This window comes from Nicotiana tabacum, chromosome 20 (assembly GCF_000715075.1).
Source record: "Nicotiana tabacum cultivar K326 chromosome 20, ASM71507v2, whole genome shotgun sequence".
In the NCBI taxonomy this organism is placed as follows: Eukaryota; Viridiplantae; Streptophyta; class Magnoliopsida; order Solanales; family Solanaceae; genus Nicotiana; species Nicotiana tabacum.
The window spans coordinates 35,116,132-35,140,519 of NC_134099.1; the positions used below are offsets into that span (position 1 = coordinate 35,116,132).

At 36.7% G+C, this 24,388-nt stretch overlaps 1 protein-coding gene, 1 non-coding gene and 1 pseudogene across 2 annotated transcripts; all 3 read right to left on the minus strand.

Annotated features, from left to right (window-relative positions):
• Positions 1 to 2,552: 2,552 nt before the first annotated feature.
• Positions 2,553 to 3,840, minus strand: LOC107775423 (metalloendoproteinase 3-MMP-like; annotated as a pseudogene).
• Positions 3,841 to 12,980: 9,140 nt separating this feature from the next.
• Positions 12,981 to 13,466, minus strand: LOC142174340 (uncharacterized). Its single transcript, XM_075240119.1, has 2 exons — positions 13,247 to 13,466; positions 12,981 to 13,165 (listed from the first exon to the last, which is right to left on the minus strand). The coding sequence occupies exons 1-2, from the start codon at positions 13,464 to 13,466 to the stop codon at positions 12,981 to 12,983; spliced, it is 405 nt and encodes a 134-aa protein (XP_075096220.1).
• Positions 13,467 to 19,967: 6,501 nt separating this feature from the next.
• Positions 19,968 to 20,041, minus strand: TRNAN-GUU (transfer RNA asparagine (anticodon GUU)). The gene has a single exon. It is a non-coding gene; the product is annotated as a tRNA-Asn (tRNA).
• Between the last annotated feature and the right edge of the window lie 4,347 nt (positions 20,042 to 24,388).

Below are 24,388 nucleotides of genomic sequence, written 5' to 3' on the forward strand. Positions count from 1 at the left end.
TTGTGGAAAGTCATTTCCTTCTCTTTATATTGAATTTCACTTTGTTGCGCTTATAAAGAGCTAGTAAAAGGGAGTGGTCTCGCGCACATGAGAAATTAGTCCTGAAGGCTAAACGGGTCGATTTACCCCCCTGCGCGCGAGATATACGTGAGGCCTAATCCAAATCTGGTTTTGCTAAAATTTATTTCTTCATTTTTTGAGCTTACCAGAAAAGTGTCCAAATACATGCTTACGAGAATATGTCCAAATTCATTCTCTTTTGAATTGAATTTTGTAACATTTGTTACAGCTATAATTTAATTTGTAGCAGCTACTACTTGAATTCTTGTAACTCCTACTTGAATTTTGTAACAACTTTTATTTCATAGCCCCCAAATTAAACTCTCCTTCTTGTAACAGTTCTAGCATCTTATCTATATCAGGAGCTGTTTTGTAAAGTTTTTAAAACACAGAAAAAAATACCTTCATCTCTCTTCTTCTTCAACCGAATTTTGGGCAATTATTTTGTGCAAATTCCAAATTTCCAGCCACGAGTGCGCGTGCTTGGAGGTGATGTGGAACCTTGGGGAGTGACCGATCTTAACGATTTGCACACAGTCGGGCCAAAATCGCTTTCAAGACAGTAGCTTGCCATGACACAGTATTTATCGATATGTTGTTCTTGTTTCCGTTTTTTTCTTGTCAATATTATCTACTCATTTATCTTACAGGAGGTAGGATTATACTTGAGCAATCTTGTGAGCAAAATTCATCCACTTTATATCAAGCACATAAATTTGGTAATACTCTTTTCATATGAACCAAGCTATGAATCTTTAATTGATGAATTATTTCGTTACTTCCATCTGTGTATTATGCTAGTGAACGTGAATTCAAATGCACTAAATTTAGGGACAGCTCTAAGGTAAGGCGGATGAAACCCTTGCCATATAGGACCTCAAATAGTAAGGGCCCCAAAATTTAAAAGTACTATATTAGTATTATATATAACATATTATTTATACAATTATTAATAAATAATTTAGATTTTTACATTTTTAAAATTTAATTGAGGTTGTATGATTGAATGAGTAAATAACAATAAATTTTTTCTCTCAATAACTTACATAATATATTACCTTCTTATCATATCTTATTTTTTCTTCTTCTATGTATACTTTTTTTACCTCATATTTTTACAATTTTCATTCTCTAGTTTCAATAAGATTCTCCGAATTAACCATTTTTTTTTAACATACTTGATTGATCCATGCATCAGACTGCAAGTTCTTCGGTGTCTCATATTTTTTTTATCGAAGAAATTCTCGAGGGTAGTGCCACAAGATTCGAACTTGATGGATAATGAGTCCACCCCTCTATATGTTTTGACTTAAATATCATGCTTTTGTCCACGAGATGGTTCGAAACTATGAAATGAGCAACCTACACACCACGCGCTATGCTCTTACCTTAGACCAAGGGCATTTGGGTTTCTTTGCATCTCATTATCGTATGACTTCTATAAAAATTTAAGGGCATTTTAATAAATTCTGACTTTAGGACACCAAATTCATTGAGCCGTCCCTAAATAAATTATAACTTATATAGATATTCTGCAATGTTACGACCTTTTTTTCCACCTCAATATTTTCCTATCTTCATTTCTTTTTCTCTGTGTTTTTCATTGTACTTATAATATTATGAATTTATAGGTTTTATTAGATGAACTGAAAGTTTGGGAATTGAAAGCATGAAGTTTGTTTTCAAAGAATCAATTCAAATAACCGCTCATCCAATCACTTAAACTAAAAATAGTCGATGGAGGTATAATATATGCATAATTTATATATTATATGTGTATAATTATGTATAATCAATGTATAATCTTTATATTTGATTAAACAAAATAAATAATGAATACGGCCGGCTATTTGTATAAAGATCCCTCTGTTTTTCTGGCCCATTTTGTTTTTTTTGTGTGTGCAACCCAATCAAGTTATGTACAAGGACACTGGAAGGACAAGTTTTTATAAAGTGAAAAAAGGGGGTGAAGTAGACAATTAGCCCCTAAATTGAATAGTTTTGAATTTTTATTTCTACTTCCGCCCAGTTGACAGAAATTTAAATTTAATAAGTATTACACATCGTTTGTCCTATGGACAACACTTTTAATTTTTGATCTTGAAGTTCTGTCCATGGGATAAACGGAAGTCAAAAATTAAAGACCATTCCAAAAATTATCATATTTTTTAAAGGAGCTCTTCCAAATTCATGAGACTCTTTTTTGAGATGTCCACTAATTTCTTCCAACGGTGAGATCGAGTTCTATTGGACGATCAAAACACAATCACGATAACGTTTCCTCAAGAGCGAGCAACTCATAGTTAAGGAGGTTAGAGCTAAACCATAGTTGAGATATAGCTCTCGAACGGACGGACATTTATACTAAATTTTTTTTAGGAGGAATAAGAGCAGAGCTAAGGGTAACTATTGTGGAACATTCTTCCACGTACATAACTTGACAAGAACATAAGCACCACTAGTCTTGTCAAATTAAAGTTAATTAGCACCTCTCACAAATATAAAATGAATATATACTTGAATTGATCAATCATCATGTGTACTGCATGGAGTATATTATTGACCAAGTATTCCAAAAATAATAAAATCATACAACTAACATAATCACACCAAAATTCAAAGCGCAAATGCTAAAAAGAATCCAATAACCAACGAAAACTTATGACCCCACAATGAACCAAAAGTGATGTCATTCTCTTGACTCGGTGTAAAAACAGTACTTGACCCATTATTATTCGGGTTCGACCCATATAACATCTGAACCCCCTTAACATCATCACTCGACAATTCCACTTTCCTTACACCAGCACCAAGAGTAGGAAACATAATCGCTTCTTTTTCGGAAGAATGATCCAAACCCAATAAATGCCCGATTTCATGAACCGCAACCGATTCAAGATCCACACCCGATATTTCCAACACCGGTTCTTTCAAAAACCCGCCGTCTACGACCCAATTCTCCTCCCCATCTAAGTGGAAAAATCCCGTAGGCGGTGAAAATGCATGGGCCAAAATCTTCGTTGGCCCATCAAACGGATTACCATCTCCATGATCCCCGACCAAAAACCCGATCCGAATATACGCTGTTCTATAAGAACCCGTCTCTCTGAAACTTAACGGCGTTACCTCCGACCATTTATCAAACGCCCGTCCAAACGCTGCCTTAACGTGGCCGGCCTTTGAAATACGAGAAATGAGCCACCTTATGCAGGGCCGGAGAATTCGCCGGGGACTTGCCGGAGTTCATACTAGTAGTGCCATTAACTATATCTGGATTTCCGCATCTGGGTTTTATCATATGTTGAAGAGTGACCGCGTCGAATTCTCCGGTTGTGTTAAGGTTAAAGTTAAGCTGATAAGTTTTAAGTGCCGAAAAAAGAACGTCATCAAATTCATGAGTGAAATTTTTGTTCAAAGAATTTATATACCCAAAATGTTGAAAATACTGCTTGATTTTAGCTAAGCCTTCGATTTTTTGGCCAACATGGCAACCCAAATACTTGTTGAAATGGTTCCATGCAGATTGAAGAAATGTTAGTGTAAAAACGAGCAGAAACCTGGAGAAGAAGCATTAATGATTATTACCGCAACAGAAAAGAAGCTAAAAAAGGGAATTCTCATTTTGTCGATGTTACTTTGTGGAAAGGGAAAAGGTCTTCTTTTATGTCTTACATTTAAGCTCAATTTGAAGGTTTTTCAATACATATATCTACGGATTTTTTTATTTTTTTTTTAAGAAAACAAGAAATGCCGGTGTGGAAACGTTTGAGTAAGACGTCCGAAAATGTACAAGAAATTTATGTTTTTTTTGAAAACTTTGTAGAATCAGTTTGAATGGTTCTTGAGAGTTTATTTGTTTGTTTGTTTTTTTTTAAATTTAATCATTCAATATTTAAAGTTCACCGATTTGACTAGTTTGAATTTGTATAGCGTAGTAAACTAAAGAGGTAAAATGCATCATATCAAGAAAATCTTCACTCTTCACTCTTCAGAACAAAGTTGTGTCTTCCATTGGACTTTTCCTTTTGCATCATTTTAGAAAAACAAACTCCAGATTTCTGAACTCTGCTTGGAGCAGAAATACTACTCACATTCTATGCTAATTAGTTATAAAGACACCTAAATTAGATCCTATAGGAGGATCTAGCCAGTGATGCAAATCCATTAACATTTTGAACAATGTTGAACATAAACTAATCTCCTAGGTCAAAAAGGACTCTGAATTAATATGAGCTTCTGAAGATAATTCTTATTTAAGCACCTAAAGCCCGCAATATACTATGATGTCAATGCAAAAAGACAAAATATACCTCAAAAATTAGAAACTGTATGCTTTGATAAACCAGATCGATATTGCTTATGATGCAATAGAAGATGTCCTATTTGAGCTATACCTGCTCACTATTCACTTAAAGACAAAATGCAGAGGAAAACCTTAACGAAATATCATTCGTAATCTTTAAGCTCTAATTATACCACCTTAGTTTCAGGAAAATGAATTGAAGTAGGAAAAAAGAGAATACAGACGATGCAGAAAACAATTTTTTTACACATGGAATTAGTGGTGAGGTTTCGGTTTGCTCATTCTGTTCCTTTCTTTTTCTTCTTTCCCCAATGAACTTGTTTATAGATAAAACAACATAACAAAGATTCAAAGGAGAATATAGACAACAGAAGCAAAGAGGCGAGAAAAAGACTAACACTAACAAAAGAGAAAATGCATGGAAATAGGAAGGCAAGACAATCAGTGTTGGGTTTTGTTAGTATAAACAAAAGAGGTGTGAATGAAAAATGGTGGGAAAATAAATGGAGGGAAATGAAATTTTGAATTAGTTCACTTTACTAATGCACTTTGTCCCTCATTGAAAGAAAGAAAGAAAATTTTTGTGCTTATATAGAGAAGCACATTTTCGAGCTTTTAAATAGTTAAGAAGAAGTGGTGCTTGGCGCCGTCGTAGTCGCTCGCTCGGCTCGGCTTCGGCAGTCACCTCTTCGGTTGCTATAAATAGAGAGGCTTAGCCTCATTTTCTACCACTGAAATCTGAATATCTCTCCCCTCTATCTTCTGCATTGTTTTTCAAAAGCAAAAACATAAGCACTTTGTATGATTTGCTCCGCCATTTGAGTTTGTCGAAGTTCTGTGATTTGAAGTGCCGCTATCACAGAATAGTTATTCCGTTCTATCCTGGGAGGAATTAATCCGAAACCTTGAGCAACTGCGAGGGGATTAAATTCCTTAAGGACACACAAGAAACTTGTGGGCTCGGAATTTTTTCTGTTCTGTTTTCTTAAATTAATTTTTACTGATTTTCTGGTTTTGAATTTAGTGAGATAACAAGCTTAAGGAATTTAATATTTATGTATTCATCTTATTTTCTCGTTTGGGAGACTAAAATCATAGTGATTTTCTACTCCCATTTTGGAGATTAAATTTTTCGGATTTTCTACTCTAGTTTGAGATTAAAGTCTTTGTGACTTTCTACTCAATTCGAGATTAAAATCCTTGTGATTTTCTACTCGGTTGTTTGTATTCAATTTTAAGATATAAAAAATTCACCGAGATATTAATTTTGTTTCTGTCAATTTCTTTAACAGAAAAATAATAACAAGTACGGAACAACAAAATATTTCTGTTGGAACGACTACTGCTGTCATGGCTACGACGTCTTCAAGTCGAACAACGCCTGCACCGGTGATGGCACCGGCAGAAAAGCTTGAAAATTTTTTCGGCGTGGACTTCAAACACTAGCAGCAGAAAATATTCTTATACCTGACCACACTCAGTCTGCAGCGCTTTATAAGCGAGGGCGTTCCAGTCTTGGGAGAAGAGACTTCGGCTAATGAGCGATTTATGGTCATGGAGGCATGAAAGAATTTTGACTTCTTGTGCAAAAATTATGTATTGAGTTGTTTGGAAGATAGCTTGTACAACGTTTATAGTGTCATGGAAACTTCGAAAGAGTTGTGGAACGCTCTTGAAAAGAAGTACAAGACGGAAGATGCTGGACTAAAGAAGTTTGTCGCCGCAAAGTTCTTGGACTTTAAAATGGTTGACAGTAAGTCTGTCATAACTCAAGTTAAAGAACTACAAGTCATCGTTCATGACCTCCTTGCCGAAGATATAAATCAAATCAATATTTTTATTATAGATATTGATTATATTATTAATCCTAAATTTATGATTTTAGGTATGGTCATAAATGACGCGTTTCAAGTTGCGGCATTTATTGAAAATTGTTTCCGATGTGGAAGGACTTTAAAAACTACTTGAAATATAAGCGCAAGGAGATGACATTGGAAGATCTTATTGTTCGCCTAAGAATTGAAGAGGACAACAAGGCTGCAGAAAAGAAGTCTCGTGGAAATTCAACAATAGTGGGTACAAATATTGTTAATGAAGCTTCAACGAGCAAAAAAAAGAAAGAAGTCGTCTGGACCAAAGAATTACCCAAGCAAAAAGAAGTTCAAATGTAATTGCCTCAATTGTGGAAAGGTTAGACACAAGGCTGCTGAATGTCGTGCACCAAAGAAGGACAAGAAGAAAAGTCAAGCAAACATGATTGAGAAGAATGATGAAATAGACGATTTATGTGTTATGCTTTCGGAATGCAACCTAATCAGAAATCATAGAGAATGTTGGATTGATTCGGGGAAAACTTGTCATGTTTGTTCTAACAAGGAGTTGGTTACTTCTTATGCTCCCCTGGACCCAATGAGACAATTTTTATGGCAAATTCTGCTACTGCAAAAATTGAACGAACGGGCAAGATAGCTTTGAAGATGACTTCTGGCAAGATTGTAACTCTAAATGATGTCCTTCATTTCCTGAAATGCAGAAGAATTTAATCTCGACATCACTTCTAGTCAAGAATGACTTTAAGTCCTGTTTTTATTTCCGACAAGGTTATAGTTAGTAAGAATAAAATGTATGTAGGAAAAGGTTACCTTACTGAGGGACTTTTCGAACTCAATGTAATTGCCATTGATATGAATAAAATTCCAGCTTCTTCTTACTTGCTTGAGTCAAATAAATTATGGCATGAACACTTAGGCCACGTCAATTTAAAAAATTTGGCAAAAATGATTAATTTGGAAGTATTGCCTAAGTTTGAATGCAATAGCTCGAAATGTCAAATATGTGTGGAATCAAAGTATGTTAAGCATCCTTATAAGTTAGTTGAAAGGAATTCAAATCCTTTAGACTTAATTCACACAGATATTTGCGACATGAAGTCAATACCATCTCGCGGTAGGAAAATATTTCATAACTTTTATTGAAGATAATACTAGATATTGCTATATTTACTTACTTAATAGTAAAGATGAAGCAATTGATGCATTCAAGCAATACAAAAATGAAGTTGAAACGCAACTAAACAAAAAGATCAAAAGATCAGTTGGTGGTTTCTTTGGGAGTGGCTACCACTACCATCGGCTCCATGGCATCGAGCTGGTGTTTTAGAGACTGCAATAGATACAAAACACATATTAGTCTAATGTGTAACATTGAGTCATAGCGGTACACATTGCAACCACACTTAGCCCAAAAGTGTAAGTGTGCAACCACGGTACAATTGAATACTAAAATTGAATTGCATTGTTACAAGTTACTTAGCATCATTGAAGATCAAGTGGGTAGGACGACTTACGAGTCGTGCCTAAGTTGTCCGCGGGTTGACATTCGTTCTAAAAAATGCAATTTAAGTGCAAAGACCCCTAAACGACTACTCCACACTCAGGAGATATTCATATTACCAAATCAATTGAATGCAATAGCTCGAAATGTCAAATATGTGTGGAATCAAAGTATGTTAAGTATCCTTATAAGTTAGTTGAAAGGAATTCAAATCCTTTAGACTTAATTCACACAGATATTTGCGACATGAAGTTAATACCATCTCGCGGTGAGAAAATGTATTTCATAACTTTTATTGAAGATAATACTAGATATTGCTATATTTATTTACTTAATAGTAAAGATGAAACAATTGATGCATTCAAGCAATACAAAAATGAAGTTGATACGCAACTAAACAAAAAGATCAAAAGATCGGTTGGTGGTTTCTTTGGGGGTGGCTACGACTACCACCGGCTCCATGGCATCGAGCTAATGTTTTAGAGACTGCAATAGATACAAAACACATATTAGTCTAATGTGTAACATTGAGTCATAGCGGTACACATTGCAACCACACTTAGCCCGAAAGTGTAAGTGTGCAACCACGGTACAATTGACTACAAAAATTGAATTGCATTGTTACAAGGTTACTTAGCATCAATGAAGATCAAGTGGGTAGGACGACTTACGAGTCGTGCCTACGTTGTCCGCGGGTTGACATTCGTTCTAAAACAAATGCAATTTAAGTGCAAAGACCCCTAAACGGCTACTCCACACTCAGGAGATATTCATATTACCAAATCAATCAGTCTTTCTACTCAGACTTTGCAAAACCTATCAAAATTCTGATTCGGGCAATTTTTCGAATACCTTATATGTATAATTTTTACCATCATATTTCAATGCAAGTGACATGTGTTTTGCCCTCCCAATTTGAGTGAGGTGGTGGGAATTGTAGTTTTCCACCTCATACACAACTACCAACAAAATCTAGAGCAAACTACAACAACAACAACAACAACCCAGTATAATCCCACTTAGTGGGGTCTGGGGAGGGTAGTGTATATGCAGACCTTATCCCTACCCTGAGGTAGAGAGGTTGTTTCCAAATAGACCCTCGGCATCCTTCCCTCCAAGAACTTCCCACCTTGCTCTTGGGGAGACTCGAACTCACAACCTCTTGGTTGGAAGTGGAGGTTGCTTACCATCAGAGCAACCCCTCTTGTCAAAATTTAGAGCAAACTATACTCCAAAATTCAAAATTCAATTATTCTAGCACAATAAACCATAACACGAAAGAAAGAGAAAAACAAAAACAAACCTAAGGGCGGATAGAAGCGGGTTGTTATGTGGGGTGGGGTGAAAAAAAAAATAAAGGAAAAGGGTTTGGAAATTCTTACCAGTAGGGGAACAAGTGAGGGAACGGGAGAGAGGGATGGGGCATTTTTCGTGGGATGGGAATAGAGAGAGGGAACAAAGAAAGAAATAAAGAAAAAGGACAAACCCGGGCGGCTAAAAAGAAAAGAAAAAAAATGAATGAGGAAAGAAAAAAATTCGCGCAGCGAGTCGCGCAATGAGATCAGTTCACTACCCGCGAGAGCTGGTGGCAGGGTTGGCTCATCCACGAGCGTGCTGCGCCCGAGCGCAAACACGACCAAACAAGCCATTTTTTTCAGCTTTGCAATTTTTGCGAAGGCAGTCGCGCCATTGGTGGACTTTACTATTTTTTTTAATTTGGCTGGCCTGGGACTGCGTCTGCCTTCGCGCAAGGTAGGGATTTAGACAAGCCCAATGCTGGCTATTTTTCAGCTTTTTGAATTTAGCCACTTTTGGCCTTTTCTCATGATTTCTTCACCCCGAGTCATTCCATTTCACACAATCGCATTCCTGCAACATTCATAAACATGTCAATGCTTCCACAATTTCAAATCAAACAAGGAAAATAAAGAAAAATACAAAAAAATTGAGTTGCCTCCCAAGAAGCGCTTGATTTAACGTCGTGGTACAATGAATTACAACAAAACCATGGGTTGCCTCCCACGAAGCACCTGATTTAACGTCGCGATACGACTCCGGCTATCCCTTATCAAGGATCTTTCAAGTACAAGGTCGAGATCATGTTATCTTCCTTGACCATGTCTTGGTAATATTTTAGCCTTTGTCCATTTACTTTGAACTTGCGGGAGCCATCTTCCAATGAAATCTTGATGGCTCCAGTTGAATGTATCTCTACCACACGAAATGGTCCTGACCATCGTGACTTCAACTTTCGCGGAAACAACTTCAATTTTGAATTGTATAGCAATACCACATCTCCAGGTTTAAAACTCCACTCAAGAATATTTTTTATACATCATCTTCATTCTCTCCTTGTATAGTCTTGTGCTCTCAAAAGTATGGTAATGGAACTCATCAAGATCATGCAACTTTGTGACTCTACTTGTACCCGCAGCTTCCATATCGAGATTCAGTTGCCTCAATGCCTGCAAGCTCTACGCTCTAACTCCACGGGTAAGTGACACACCTTCCCAAACACAAATCTATATGGCGACATACCAATTGGAGTTTTGAAAGCGGTAAGATAAGCCCAGAGTGCATCGTCTAACTTTCTCGCCTAATCCATTCTTGTAGCATTCACGGTCTTTGTCAAAATACTCTTTATCTCTCTGTTCGAAACCTCCACTTGCCCACTTGTTTGTAGGTGATATGGGGTGGCAACCTTGTGGTGCACACCATATTTTTCTAAGAACTTTGCGAAGGCTCGGTTGTAGTTGTAGAAGTGAGTGCATCTATCTCTGATTATTTCCCTTGGAATGCCAAAACAGGTGAATGTATCCTTTCTTAAAAACCAATGACCTCTTTTGCATCATTTGTAGGGAGTGTCACAGCTTCTACCCATTTTGACACATAGTTCATAGCTACGAGCATGTACTTGTTCCATATGAGCTAACAAAAGGCCCCATGAAATCGATTCCCTATACATCAAATACTTCCACCTCCTGACTTGGTTTCATGGGCATCTCATGTTGGCGGGAAATATTCATAGTCCGTTGGCATTCATCACAACCCTTCACCTAGAAGTGTGCATCTTTGAACAATGCCGGCTTGTAGAAGCGCGACTCCAACACTTTTGGAGTTGTCCTTACTCCCTCGAAATGGCCACCATATTGGGATACGTGACAAGCCTACAAAATAGAAGATTGGTTTATCTCGAGAATACATCTCTGGATTATGTTTTCAACACAAATTCTGAGCAGATAAGGCTCATCCCAAAAGTACATGCGATAATCACGAAAGAGTTTTTTCTTTTGCACATAGAATAGGACATAGGGGATAATACCGCTCGCCAGGTAGTTTGCAACAACTGCATATCATGGCACTACCTGAAGGCTTGTGGCCAATATTTGTTCATCCGAGAAAGTTTCCACAATCTCTTCTACCTCAACCTTGTTCTCTGCTCCTTCCAACCTGGACAAGTGATCAGCCACTTGGTTTTTCGTTCCCTTTAAGTCATGGATTTCCAAGTTGAATTCTTGTAGTAGCAGCACTCATCAAATCAGGCGTGATTTTGAATCCTTTTTCTCAATTAGGTACCTGACAACAGCATGGTCAGTATAAACAATTAACCTTCGAGCCTATCAGGTATGACCTGAATTTGTCAAATGCGAACATCACTGCTAGCATCTCCTTCTCGGTCATTGTGTAGTTTAGTTGGGCACCACTCAGGGTTCTACTTGCATAGTAGATTGGGTGCATGACCTTCTCCTTTCGCTGCCCCAATACTGCTCCCACAGCATAATCGCTTGCATTGCAAATCAACTCAAATGGCTGCTCCGACTCGGGTGCCACTATGATAGGTGCAGACACCAACCTCTTCTTCAATTCCTCAAAATCTACCCTACAGTCATTAGAAAACACAAAAGGGTGATCTTTTTCAAGCAATTTATACAAAGGGTTAGCAATCTTGGAATTTTTTTTATAGACCGCCAGTAGAAACCGGTGTGACCAAGGTAACTTCTTATTGCCTTGATGGAAGTGGATGGGGATAAATTTTCTATTACATCAACCTTAGCACGGTCCACCTCAATGCCCTTACTTGACACTAGGTGTCCCAAAACTATACCTTCATGTACCATAAAATGGTATTTTTCCCAGTTTAGCACCAGATTAGTCTCCATACATCTCTGCAACACTCTTTTCAGATTCCTAAAGCAGTCATCAAACGAGTTCCCCACCACTGAGAAATCATCCATGAAAATTTCCATTATGTCCTCTATCATATCTATGAAGATGGCCATCATGCACATTTGGAATGTGGCGGGTGCACTACATTGGCCAAACGGCATTCTCCGAAAATCATAAATGTCATATGGATAGGTGAAAGATGTTTTATCTCTATCCTCCGGGGCATGGAGATCTAATTATACCCCGAGTATCCATTCAAGAAGCAAAAGCAGGACCTTCCTGCCAATCTATCTAGCATCTGATCAATGAACAACATGGGAAAATGGTCTTTTCGGGTGACCTTGTTCAATCTTCTGTAGTCCATACAAATTCTCCATTCTGTGACTGTTCTTGTTGAAATCAACTTGTTGTTCTCGTTTTGCACAACACTCGTCCCACTTTTCTTTGGCACTCACTGAACTGGGCTAACCCAGTTGCTGTCAGAGATGGGAAAAATAATTCCCGCATCTAACCACTTGATTACTTCCTTCTTTATGACTTCTTTCACGTTGGGGTTCAATCTTCTTTGATGTTCTCTAAAAGGTTTGTGCAATCTTCCAGTAGAATCTTATGCATACAGAAGGCCGATATGATACCCTTAATGTCTGCAATGGTCCAACCAATTTTAGTCTTGCACTCTTTCAACACTTGAAAAAGATGTTCTACTTGCACATCTAACAAACTAGATGAGATAATAACAAGTAAAGTTGAGTTAGGTCCCAATAAAGCATACCTAAGGTGAGATGGTATCGGTTTAAGCTCCAACTATGGTGGCGCTTCGGTCGGTGGCTTAGCTGGAGGGGTGTTTCTCTCTTCTAAATGTAAAGGCTCGAATTCAAGCTCTCTTTTTCAGTACCCTTGGCCTTCAAGAGTCAACACCCATTTTGCCAAGTCCTCACCATTTCTTCTTCTAAGTTCATGAGGCAGGCTGCTAGAGGGTCTTTTGCATTAAGTGCCTCATCATCTTCCTCCAAGATCACATCCACTGCTTCTATCAAAGAGCAATTTGCAAACTCACTAGGTCGCTGCATATACTTTTGCGCAATAAATGCTATTTCTTCATTATTTAGCCTCATCTTCAGCTCCTCAGTTTCACAATTATGGGAATATCCTCATCAACATGGCAGTCCATAATGACAAAAACCACCAGAAACACAAACTTTCCAACTTGCACAAGTACATCGTCAAGTATACCTGGTGGCCTTTTCATAGTTAGGTCAGCTAGTTGTAGTAACATGGATGTGGGCCTTGCTCTTCCAATGCCTAATGTTTTATAGATAACCAATGGCATTAGATTTATGCTCGCAACCAAATAACACAATGTTTTGGCAAATTCTTAGCTACCTATGGTGCATGGAATTATGAAGCTTACAGGGTCGGATATCTTCTCAGCTATAGGTCTTATCATAACATCACTACAGGTCTGAGTCAATGTCACAATTGCCAAGTCTTGAAAGTCGAACTTGCGAGACATCAAGTCCTTCATCTTTTTTGCATAACCGGGCATCTCTCTCAAAGCATCAATCAGTGGAATGTTCACCTGAATCTGCTTTAACATCTCCATGAGTTTCTTATACAACTCATCCTTTTGATATTTGGTCAACCTCTATGGGAAAGGTGCTGGCGGTCGTTTCTTTCCTGTGACTTGAGTTAGATCATGCTCAGGCACTTTTTCTAATGCCTTCTCTTGCACTTTCTCAGTCTCCTTTGCAACCTCTTTCTCTTTGCTTAGTTCTTCCTAAGCTGGCTGCACTCTTACTTATATTAGCTCAGTTAACTCATCTAGCTCAATTGGTATTAGCACACGTATCTCAGTTGATTGGCTTTCACGAGCAAATTCTTTCTCTAGATCAAGGTCTCTACCATTTCTCAGATTCACAGCCATCAACTGCTTCGGGCCCTGCTCTTTCGGGTTAACATGTGTGTGCGCAGGTAATGTCCATTAAGGATGATTGTTAAGGGCCCTGGATATTTTCCCTAGTTGAACCTCATTGCCCTTTATAGCTTAGTCGTGTGATACTACCTTTTCTTCCATTTCCCCTGGATCTAATGAGTTGTTGCACCATTTCTTTAATTTCAAACAACCCATCTTCTTGTCGTACTATTTGTTGTTGTTGAGGTTGTTGATAAGCTAGTTGCTGATTCTGCTGATTGTACCCTTGTTGCCTTTGATAGGCGCAACCTGACCCTGTGGTCATGCAGCTCCCAGATTATTATTATTATTGTACTGCTGCTGTGCTAGCCTATATTGTTGATTCTGATGTCCCCAAGTCTGACCACATTGTCTCTGGCCTCCATAGTTGCTCACATAGTTTATATTCTCTTGATAGTTCTGATTGTCACTCTCACCACTTCACGAGCACACATATGGCTGATTAATGTATGGTGTGCATAATCCTCCATTTGTCGTGTCAACTATGTGCACCTGATTCTAGCATGACTCATCAATCTTGTTGGTTAGGATACTCAATTGCATCATCATAGTAGCCATATTCTCAGCCATGGAGTTGTTTGGGTCTAGAGCTACTGAGTCAACTACATGAGTGATTGTAGAGTCTCTTGTTATCCATCCCGAGTTTTAAGCCATTTTATGAAGTAAGACCTTACATTCTCTTAATGATTTGCTCAAAAATTCTCCACATGCTGAAGCATCAACATTGGCCTATAAGTTGTCTACCAATCCCATGTAGAACATTTGCCTTAACATCTGATTGGGAATGCCATGGTGTGGACACTTTACTAGTATCCCCTTGAAACTCTCACACGTTTCTTGCAGTGTTTTCAGTTGGTTTCTGTATGAAGCTCAATATCTGATCAACTTGCTTGGCAGTCTTATTGGGTGGGTAAAATTTGTTCAAAAACGGCTTGACTAATTCCTCCCAAGTAGTGATGGAGTTTATGGGGAGCGAATTGAGCCTAGTCTAAGCCTCTCCCGTCACTGAGAATAGAATCAACAACAGTCTTATTGCTTTAGGTTTCACATTCGGTTGCCTTTGCGTGACATAAATCGACAGAAATTTTTTCATATATTGCTAAGGATCTTCAATGTAAGACCCCGAGAACAGTCATTTGTTCTCAACAAATGTCGTATGTTGTTTGTAATTTGAAATGATTTCGCTTGTATCAGAGGGACTACAATTGCGGTTGCCAGGTTTTGAGCAGTGGGTTGCGGCCAATCATACAAGGATGCTTCTGTCACAAGAGGTGCCACACCTTGATTGTTCGGGTCATTCACATTGTTTATGTTATTTCAGTCGTCTATGACATACCTCATGTCTAGTTCGATGTGTTCCGTTAGGTTTTGTTGTTGTTTGTCTTTCTTGTTTGAACGATTTAATGCCTTGAAAGCTTTCTCAAAATCCGGTAATACTTCAAAGAATTCACCAGTTCTTGAAGAGTTCCTAGGCATGCAGATGTAACACACACAACTACAAATGTTATACCTTCAATATAATGAATTTAAATGAAGAAAATTAATTAAACTAAGAATCCTAGAAATTCTTCTAGCTGTAATTAATAAAATCGTTAATTCCCCGGCAACGGCGCAAAATTTGATCATGCCCAACTATTCCTTATAAAAAAGACAAAGCGGTCATTGTAAATATAATCCGGTTTACAGGTTCGGAGTCGAATCTCACATGGAATTAACCTACTAATCATAACTGCTAGTTTCGTAAGAATTCAAGAAATAACTTCCAGAAATATTGAATAATGAGTTGACTGTTTACTAACTAAGAGTAAGGTAATTAAAAAGCTGTAATTTTATTATTAACAAAGCAAATATTGTAGACAAGATTGGAAAGGTCTAGGGTTACGATTTCCCTTCTTATCGGAATCTCTCCGCTACGTCTCCTATAAATTTGCCTAGATATTCTCTAGCGATTGTGTGCACTTTAGATGTCGTAATTATCTTCTGAGCAACTACAACAATTTACTAGATGTATTCTTCCGAACTACGCTAGCTGGAATTAGTTCACCTCTCACTAAGTTCACACCAAGATTTCGTTATTCCTAATCTCACCTTTAAACCCTCCGTATTGATCCCTTATATACGTTAGGAGTGATGTTGTTCAACAACTACCTAAATATGTACCCTTTTCCAAGTAATACACACTAAATAAGCATAGTCAATTGAGGGCGCTTCAACCAACTACAATAATCACGTAGTTGAACAAGTAGAGAAAATTCGATGGCAAACTTATATTAAACGCAACAAAATTTCATCCTCCAAGAGGTTCCATCAAACCCTAGAATAAAGAGTTTAGCTACTCATAATTGTTTACACAACTATAATATATGAATTCATCACTAATAATAGAAAAAGAAAGAAGAAAGATAAAAAGTCGTTTCTGAATCTTCCGCCTTGCTCCTTGCTTGTTCTTGCCTTCAAAAATGTTGTCTCACCCTTAAAAAGTCGTTCTTTGATGTATTTATATTACTTAGGGTTGATGAGAGGTGGAACTTTTCAATCCAACTTCGGATGGGAGAAGCTGGAATCCGCGTCTGCCTCCGCGCGTCATGTGGCCATCGGATTTTGAAATTCTTCCATTTCGCGAAGTGATCCGTGCCTTTGCTTCACTTCGTTGTTTTGTGCCTTCACTTTTCTCCTTTTGCGCGTCATTCTCATGCCACACACGAGAATAGACGAGCTCTCAATCCTTCCATTTTTCTCCTTTTTGCAATAATTTGATATCTTTTGATCCATTATCATCCAAGCTCACTCTTACAAATAAGAAATGCATAATGAGTATAATTCACTTCAAAGAACATGTAATCTCCCGCAACTCACACGACAAATGATATGAAAATACACTCAAAATCATGCATTTTTGACCATTTATCATCTACACAATCTATATTCAGTGCTTGTAGCTTAGTACAAGCAGACAAATCAAGTTCAATTCCTATTTCATGTGAACTAAACAAGTGACACTCCGCAGATTTCGGGCCTGTAACACATGAATTTTTTTAATTTCATTTAAATCAAGAACCGATAACTCAACAATATAAGGGCACTTGTTGATAAAATGGAATCAGAAGCAATGGCGCCCGTGAATTTATGTGTGAAAACAAAGTATGACAAACTCCTCTGTGACTCTTGAGTCTTTTTTTATTTATTTCGGGAGAAGGTGCACGTGGCTCCCATTGATGACAAGATGCGGGAAGCGAGACTCAAATGGTTCGGGCATGTACAGAGGAGAAGCCCAGATGCTCCAGTAAGGAGGTGTGAGTGGCTGGTTGTGGAAGGCACAAGAAGAGGTAGAGGGCGACCTAAGAGTATTGGGCAGAGGTGATCAGGCAGGATATGGCGAGACTTTAGATTTTCGATGACATGACACTTGATAGGAAGTTGTGGAGGTCGAGTATTACAGTTGTAGGCTAGGAGGTAGTTGAGTCTTACGTTACTTTGTACCTTTGTGAGCCTAGTCCGGTGGGGTTTTGTCTAAGATATCTAGGGGCAATGTCGTGTCTTACTATTTTCTATTTTCGACGCAGGATCCATTTACTAGCCATCGTTTTCGCTTTGCATTTTTCTTCTGCATTTTATGTTCCTTTTTCCCTATGATCTCCGTGGTAAATTTAATATTCTCTCCTTTTGTCTTTTTATTATCTTGAGTTGAGGGTTTTTCGAAAACAGCCTCTCTACCCCTTCGGGGTAGGGGTAAGGTCTGCGTACACACTACTCTCCCCAGACCCCACTTATAGGATTTTACTAGGTTATTATTGTTGTTGGTGTTGTTCGTAGGGATGAAAGTATATGAGGCTATCCGGCTAAATCTCCTTTTTATGAGATTTTATGTAAATAACTCAATTTCTTTCCTTAAAAATCGTAGAAATGGCGTGGGGTAGCCACTGTTTAAGCTGGTATTTATTTTTTATCCAACATTTTAAATGCTTAGCAATAGTAGCCACTAGTATATTAAAATTAATATGAAAAGACTGTGTTACCATTTCTTCTATCTCTTTTCCCAAACAGAAATGCAGTGTATTTATACTGTTTCATTTCCACATCTAAGGTGCGCAATCGTGTATTCGGAACCTCACCTTCACCCATTGGTAAGGAAGGTCAACGAGAGCACCAAATGGTACGAACTTCTATTAATGCTACTGAATGTTAAATGTCTTTGGTTATAGTTCTTGTTGATAAGCTAAACAAGCATGAAGAACATAAGGGAACGATTATAAAAGCAAAAGGAGAATGGGGAGAGGTTCCAGATTTAAAAAAAAAAGATTAAGATATGACATTGTGAAAATAAGAAAAAGAGTGATGAGTAAACATGAAATGCAACTCCTTCCCAGAAGTTAAGGACATGTAGTCCTGAAGTCCTAAAGTTAAATTCAAAAGTTAAGGACACAGTCCTGAACTTAGAGTTTCAAGTTCAAAAGTTAAAGAAATGTAGTCTTGAAGTCCTAAAGTTAAGTTCAATAGTTAAGGACACAAGTTCAAAAGTTAAGGACAAGCAGTCCTTAACTTACAATTACAAGTTCTAAAGTTAAGGACAGACAGTCCTTCACTTACAGTTACAAGTTCAAAAGTTAAGGACAATAGGTCCTTAACTTTGATTTTCAAGTTCAAAAGTTAAGGACAGACAGTCCTTAACTTATAGTTACACGTTCAAAAGTTAAGGACAAGCAGTTCTTAACTTACAGTTACAAGTTCAAAGTTAAGGACAATGAGTCCTTAACTTTGACTTACAAGTTCAAAAGTTAAGGACGCTTGGTCTTGAAGTTTGAATTCCAAGTTCAAAAGTTAAGGACATGTAGCCTTGAAGTCCTGAACTTAGAGTTCCAAGTTCAAAAGTTAAGGACATGTAGTCCTGAACTTAGAGTTATAAGTTCAAAAGTTAAGGACATGTAGTCCTGAAGTCCTGAACTTAGAGTTCCAAATTCAAAGTTAAGGACATGTAGTCCAGAAGTTAAGGACATGAACAGAAAGGTATTTTCGTTCGGACAGTTAAAGTTTATTAAAGCAGTGGCTAAAGACTAAAGATATTTTAAACGGTAGATTAAAAGTAAATACATGTATTATTAGAGCCCAACCATGCACTTCCTCCTTAAAAATCAGCATTCCTTTTGTTGAACAACAATCCAAATCTCTGTGGGCTAGCAGTTAGTGTGGAAATAGCTGCTGGATTAGTCCATAAGATTCTACTCCGATTTAGGCCATCTTAGTGGCTAGATTGGGCGTATAGGTTGACAGTTAGCCCATTATTGTTTTGCCAATAAAAAAGGTAAAAATTGCACGGGCGTCTTATTTGGTCGCCCCCATTTAACATATACTCATTTTTTAATTTTTTTTTAATTTGTACCCACTTTTTAAATAACTTCAACCCCTTTTCTCGTTCTCCTTCTCCCAATGATCTTCATATATACGTCGTTTCTAGAAGGCCACCTTTAGCTGGACATTGTTTTTTGTTAAATGAGTATCTATTTCATTTTAATTAGACTGTATAAAGGTACATACATCTATATATACATGAATATATTTAATCAAATTACGGCGTTCTAACATTAACCAAGGCACATATTTCAATTACGCAGTTATGATTTTTAAGTCAAGCACAGATTCAGTAACAAAAACATGAGTATGCATATTGTAGTACGTAATATATATGCATGCAGACACTGGAATAAGCATAAGCAAATATATACAAAGATGTACGTAATGCTCTAGACCCGGCAACTCCGAAGGGTATGGAGCTTACCGATCAAGCTGAACTCGGGCAACATCTAATGTGAAGGTCTACCCGTCTGTCTGTCTGAACCTACACGCATGAAATGCAGCGCCCCCAGAAAAGAGACGTCGGTACGAAATAGCTACTAGAATGCTGAAGTTTTGCGTGATTGCCTTTGCTACTTCAGTCTCGTATGCTGAAGTTATGCGAAAAAGCAGGTACGATTGCAATTTTTTTGCAAAGCGGACACAAGTTAAAACATGACACAAAAAATGGGTATAGATGCAAATGTCCCATAAAAAAGAGAACTACGCTAAAAAAGAGAGCGTATGGCCATTTTAATGGCTAGATTTAGGCCATCTAAGCAAAAAGATAAAAAAATATAATAACGCTAGAAGGAGGGCTTGAACCTCCGACCTTGTGGTTAACAGCCACACGCTCTAACCAACTGAGCTATTCCAGCCGTTTGGTTTGTTTTGTACTAAATTTTAAAATATATCCTTCCTATACGTCTGACATTTCGTGGGCTCTAATTCGGAATAAACTTTTCCATAGCAATGTCTTCCATCAACCCAATAAATACATAATGTGTCTTCACATACTATGTTATACTAAATCATAATTAATACATAGTACTTTATTAATTTATCATTTACCTTGATGGATGATATAATTTGGTGTAACATATATTGAGTGCCTGTACTAAATTTTGCCTTCTAATTCCTCGCATTAGTCCTTCTAATTGAAATAAAAGGAAATAAAGGGGGACAATATTAGATTACTAATTGACTTATATTCATATAATAAGTAATACATTTTATTCAACACTAATGACCAATTCCATAGAACTGTCATGTCCAAGCAAGAAATCTACCCATTGTCTATTTCAAGTTTTGGTCCCCACGAGCATATAGATGCACTAAGTAGAGGAAAAGAAAAAGATGAGAAGGGAATTTTGAAATAGAAAAAAAAAATATCACCTAGCGTCGTGATTTTGATTTAATTGGAATATAATGGAAAAGCGTCGTGATTTTGATTTAATTGGAATGTAACGGAAAATTTGAAAGATCTGGATGAAGAAGAAAAAGGATGTAGAAAAAAGTAATTGAAAGGAACAAAAATTGACATGATTGGAAGGTTTAGGATTGAAGAAGAGATAAGTTGGAAAATTGTTGCTTTACAGCTTGTGTTTTTTCTTGATGAGTTGTTTTCTGAAATGTTACAATTCAAAGACTTTTAATCGCTTACCTATTTTTGTCATTCTCTTCTCCACTTTAAGTCTCTGTACAATCTTTTCCCAAAAAACAAAGTGCTGATAGAATAATTGTTTAATTTGTTTCATCATGAAAAAGAAAAAAAGGTAATTGTTTTTTATTGGGTCTCTCTTTTACAAATATCTAAAGAAAAGTGCACACTTTCAACAAATATCTAAGGAAAAATTGGATACCTTCGCCGACGTACTTCAAAAGCTATTTATTTAAATATTTTAAGCTATTGAATGAACGGTTACTTAGATTAATTCATTATATATTATATCCTTATATAGATGAATGAATAACAAATAAACACACAGCACAGTAAGTCTTGAAAACAAACCTAAAAAGTCTTGTCACTCTTCACTAAGTGATTTAGTAAATCGGTCAAACAATATATGTCTACAAATTTCACTTCACATGTCTAATAAGTAAGCAATAATCGTCATGTCAAATGTCATATATTCAAGAAATTTGTGTACAATGACCATTTATTATTCGTATGGCTGAACAACTTGCACACTGGAGTGGCCCGTCTGCCTGCTCACCTAGAAAAACGCTAGTAATTGATACATATTGCACCAATTAATAAGATGTTTTGAAGAGAAATTAAACTGGTTGGAGAATGAAGAAGACAGTTCCAAATATTGCATGACAGGAAAAAAAACACATACAATAGTTGATCTCAATTTGTCCACATCACCAGTATGAACCCAATAGTCCAATACTAGTGGACAGACCGAAAGTAAACATTGGCTATTGGACGAAATCAGAGAGTGGTTCAAGATTTTAATTTTTATGTATGATTTATTTTGGTTAATTTGTGGCAACTCTAGCTAAACCGAGAGTACATTTTGGTACCCACGCTTAACTCGTGGTTCTGAAATGGCTAATTGCAAAAATGTTTCGTGAGGGAAATGTATTGGTCGACCTTTCTTTCATTTAATTTGAACCGCATCCAAAATAAAAGGTCAGGAAATTCAGGCTAGAAGAAGACTTGTACGTAATTGATTAGGTTAACTTGGAAAATTTTATTTTGTGTCTTATACAACTGACACTAGTTGTATAAGATATCTTTTTTGTCTTACAGTTTTGTGGATCCAAATTTTTGTGAACCTAAAAGTGTAAGATTGTGGTCCACAAACTTGTGAGACAAAAAGGAGCTTCACACAACTAATTTAAGTTAGGAGAAAAATTATATGAAAACTGTAAGCAAAAAATTAGATCCCCATCTTTTATATATTTAATTCCGGGGATGTTTGAATATTTTCTCGGACACCTTTATGGCAGCATGCTTTACCTGAAAATTTGTGCTGCGGTAAAAGTTGGATAGGATCCAGTTTCATAACAAAATCCTCAAATTTAATCACTCCCTTCAGTCCATTTTAAGTATTCCCTTCGATTTACTTTAATTATTTTTTTTTGTTATTTTTACATATATTAAAAAATTCATCTTTAGTATTAATTAATAATAAAATTGATCAAATTAGTCTTAATTTGTTCATTGAAAATACATCGTACAAACACTCCTAGACTTTTTATTCCAAGGACAACTTCGGAAAAAAGAAATTAATTCCTTCTTGATATCTGAAAAAATCAAATATTATGGAGCACAAAAAGTAGGCCAAAAATCAATTAAAGTAGACCGGAGGGAATATCATTTTTTTACGTCCTTAACAGCTTGCTTGGATGGTTGTTACATATTGTATCTTATTGTATTGTTATCCCAAAATAATATTTGTTTTGATTATTTATTAAAATTGATTGTATTGTTAAATTTATTGTTCCGAAATAGTGAGAAGCCCCATTTTATGAAACAACCGATTTGGTGTATTGGGATTGTTTCCTATTTTTCTTTCTAATTATATCTTTACTTATTACTCCATAATTCTATTGTACCCTTTACCTTTTTTTAATTTTAACTCTATATCTCCTACTGACGTATTTTGTCTTCATCTATTTTTTCCAAAATGAAAGAATTTTTTAAAAAAAAAAGTGTAATAGGATAAAAAGAAAGAGAAAAGAAGGAATAGAAAGAGAAAAAAATTCAAAAATTACGAAATAGACACGTGGCTACGTGTGTATTTTACTGCCCGCCAAGAATTTGGTCATTCAATTTTAGGATGATATTTATTCCGTTTTAAAAAAGCTCAGTGAGAGTGATAGGACCCCCGACAATAATAAGGTGTGTAGTTGGAACTTCGACCTTAGTTCAGGGTACTTATGCATTTTCCCTTCTTTTTATTCAAATCTCCATTTGTTTCTTTGTCTCTTTCCATCGTTCTATGATTTTTTTTTTTTTTTTTTTTGCTAATGATAATTAACCTTTTTATTCATGTTTTTGCTCTTGTTTTCAAGCTACATAATTAGTGATAGATTAGTAGAAAGAGATTTTCTTAAATTATTTTTATGAGTAATTCTTGGCAGGTAGATACAGACTATAACTCAAATCCTAACGGCAGAATATGGGTATGTTGGAAGTCACAACAGGTTATGGTTAGGATTTTATCATCACATCCTCAATTAGTGCACTGCTATGTGAAAGACAAATATTCTAGATTTGCTTGCCATACCACTTATATATACGGTTATAACACTATTGAAGGTAGGAAGCAAATTTGGGAGCAATTGAAAAGAATAAACAATACTATGACAGAACCATGGGTGATAATGGGGGATTTCAATACTGTTCTGTTGGTTCGTGATAGAGTTAATGGAGCTCCTATCCAGCAAGCAGAAAAATAAGATTTTTAGGAATGTATAGATAAAGTTGGCTTGGGCCAAATCAGAAGGAAGGAATGTCAGTTTTCATGGAGTAATAAACAAGATCCCGAGGATAAAATTTATAGTTTAATTGACTGGGCTCTTGGCAATGCTCAATGGTTCATCACTTATGACAATCTAAAAGCTTCTTATCTTATTCTGAGATGCTCAGATCACTCACCCATCCTCATCTCTGTCATTGTGCCTAGACAGAGACTACCCTAGCCTTTCAGATTGCTAAATGTGCTACTACATCAGGAAGCATTTAAGAGGCGACTTAAAAAGCTTGGGAGATTAACATCGCAGGGCATACTATATACAGAGTGCGCAAGAAGCTGAAGCATATTGAGCAAGTAACTATGACCATGAATAAAGAAATGTCATCCCTATATCATAAACTAGAGGAGTTACAGTCAAAGCTCAGTGACATCCAAAGTGAATTGGCAAATAATCTCTATACTCCTCAACTGATTCTATCAGAGAGAGAGAGAGATATTGCTGGAACTAGAGAAACGGTCTACTATCCATGAAAGAGTGCTTAGACAAAAATCCAAAGCTGTCTGGATCAATCATGGGGATTCAAACTCTAAGTTCTTCCATGTTCAACTCAAAGCTAGACAAGAGAGAAATAGTATTGTTTCAATATGGAATGATCAAGGAGTGCAACTAACAGATCCTACACAGGTGCAAAAAGAATTCACACACTTCTTTCAAAGTCTGCTAGGAACAAGTGCTCAAGAGTAGTCATGCCTAAATACCTACTATGCCAAAGATGGACCATGCCTAAATAAAGA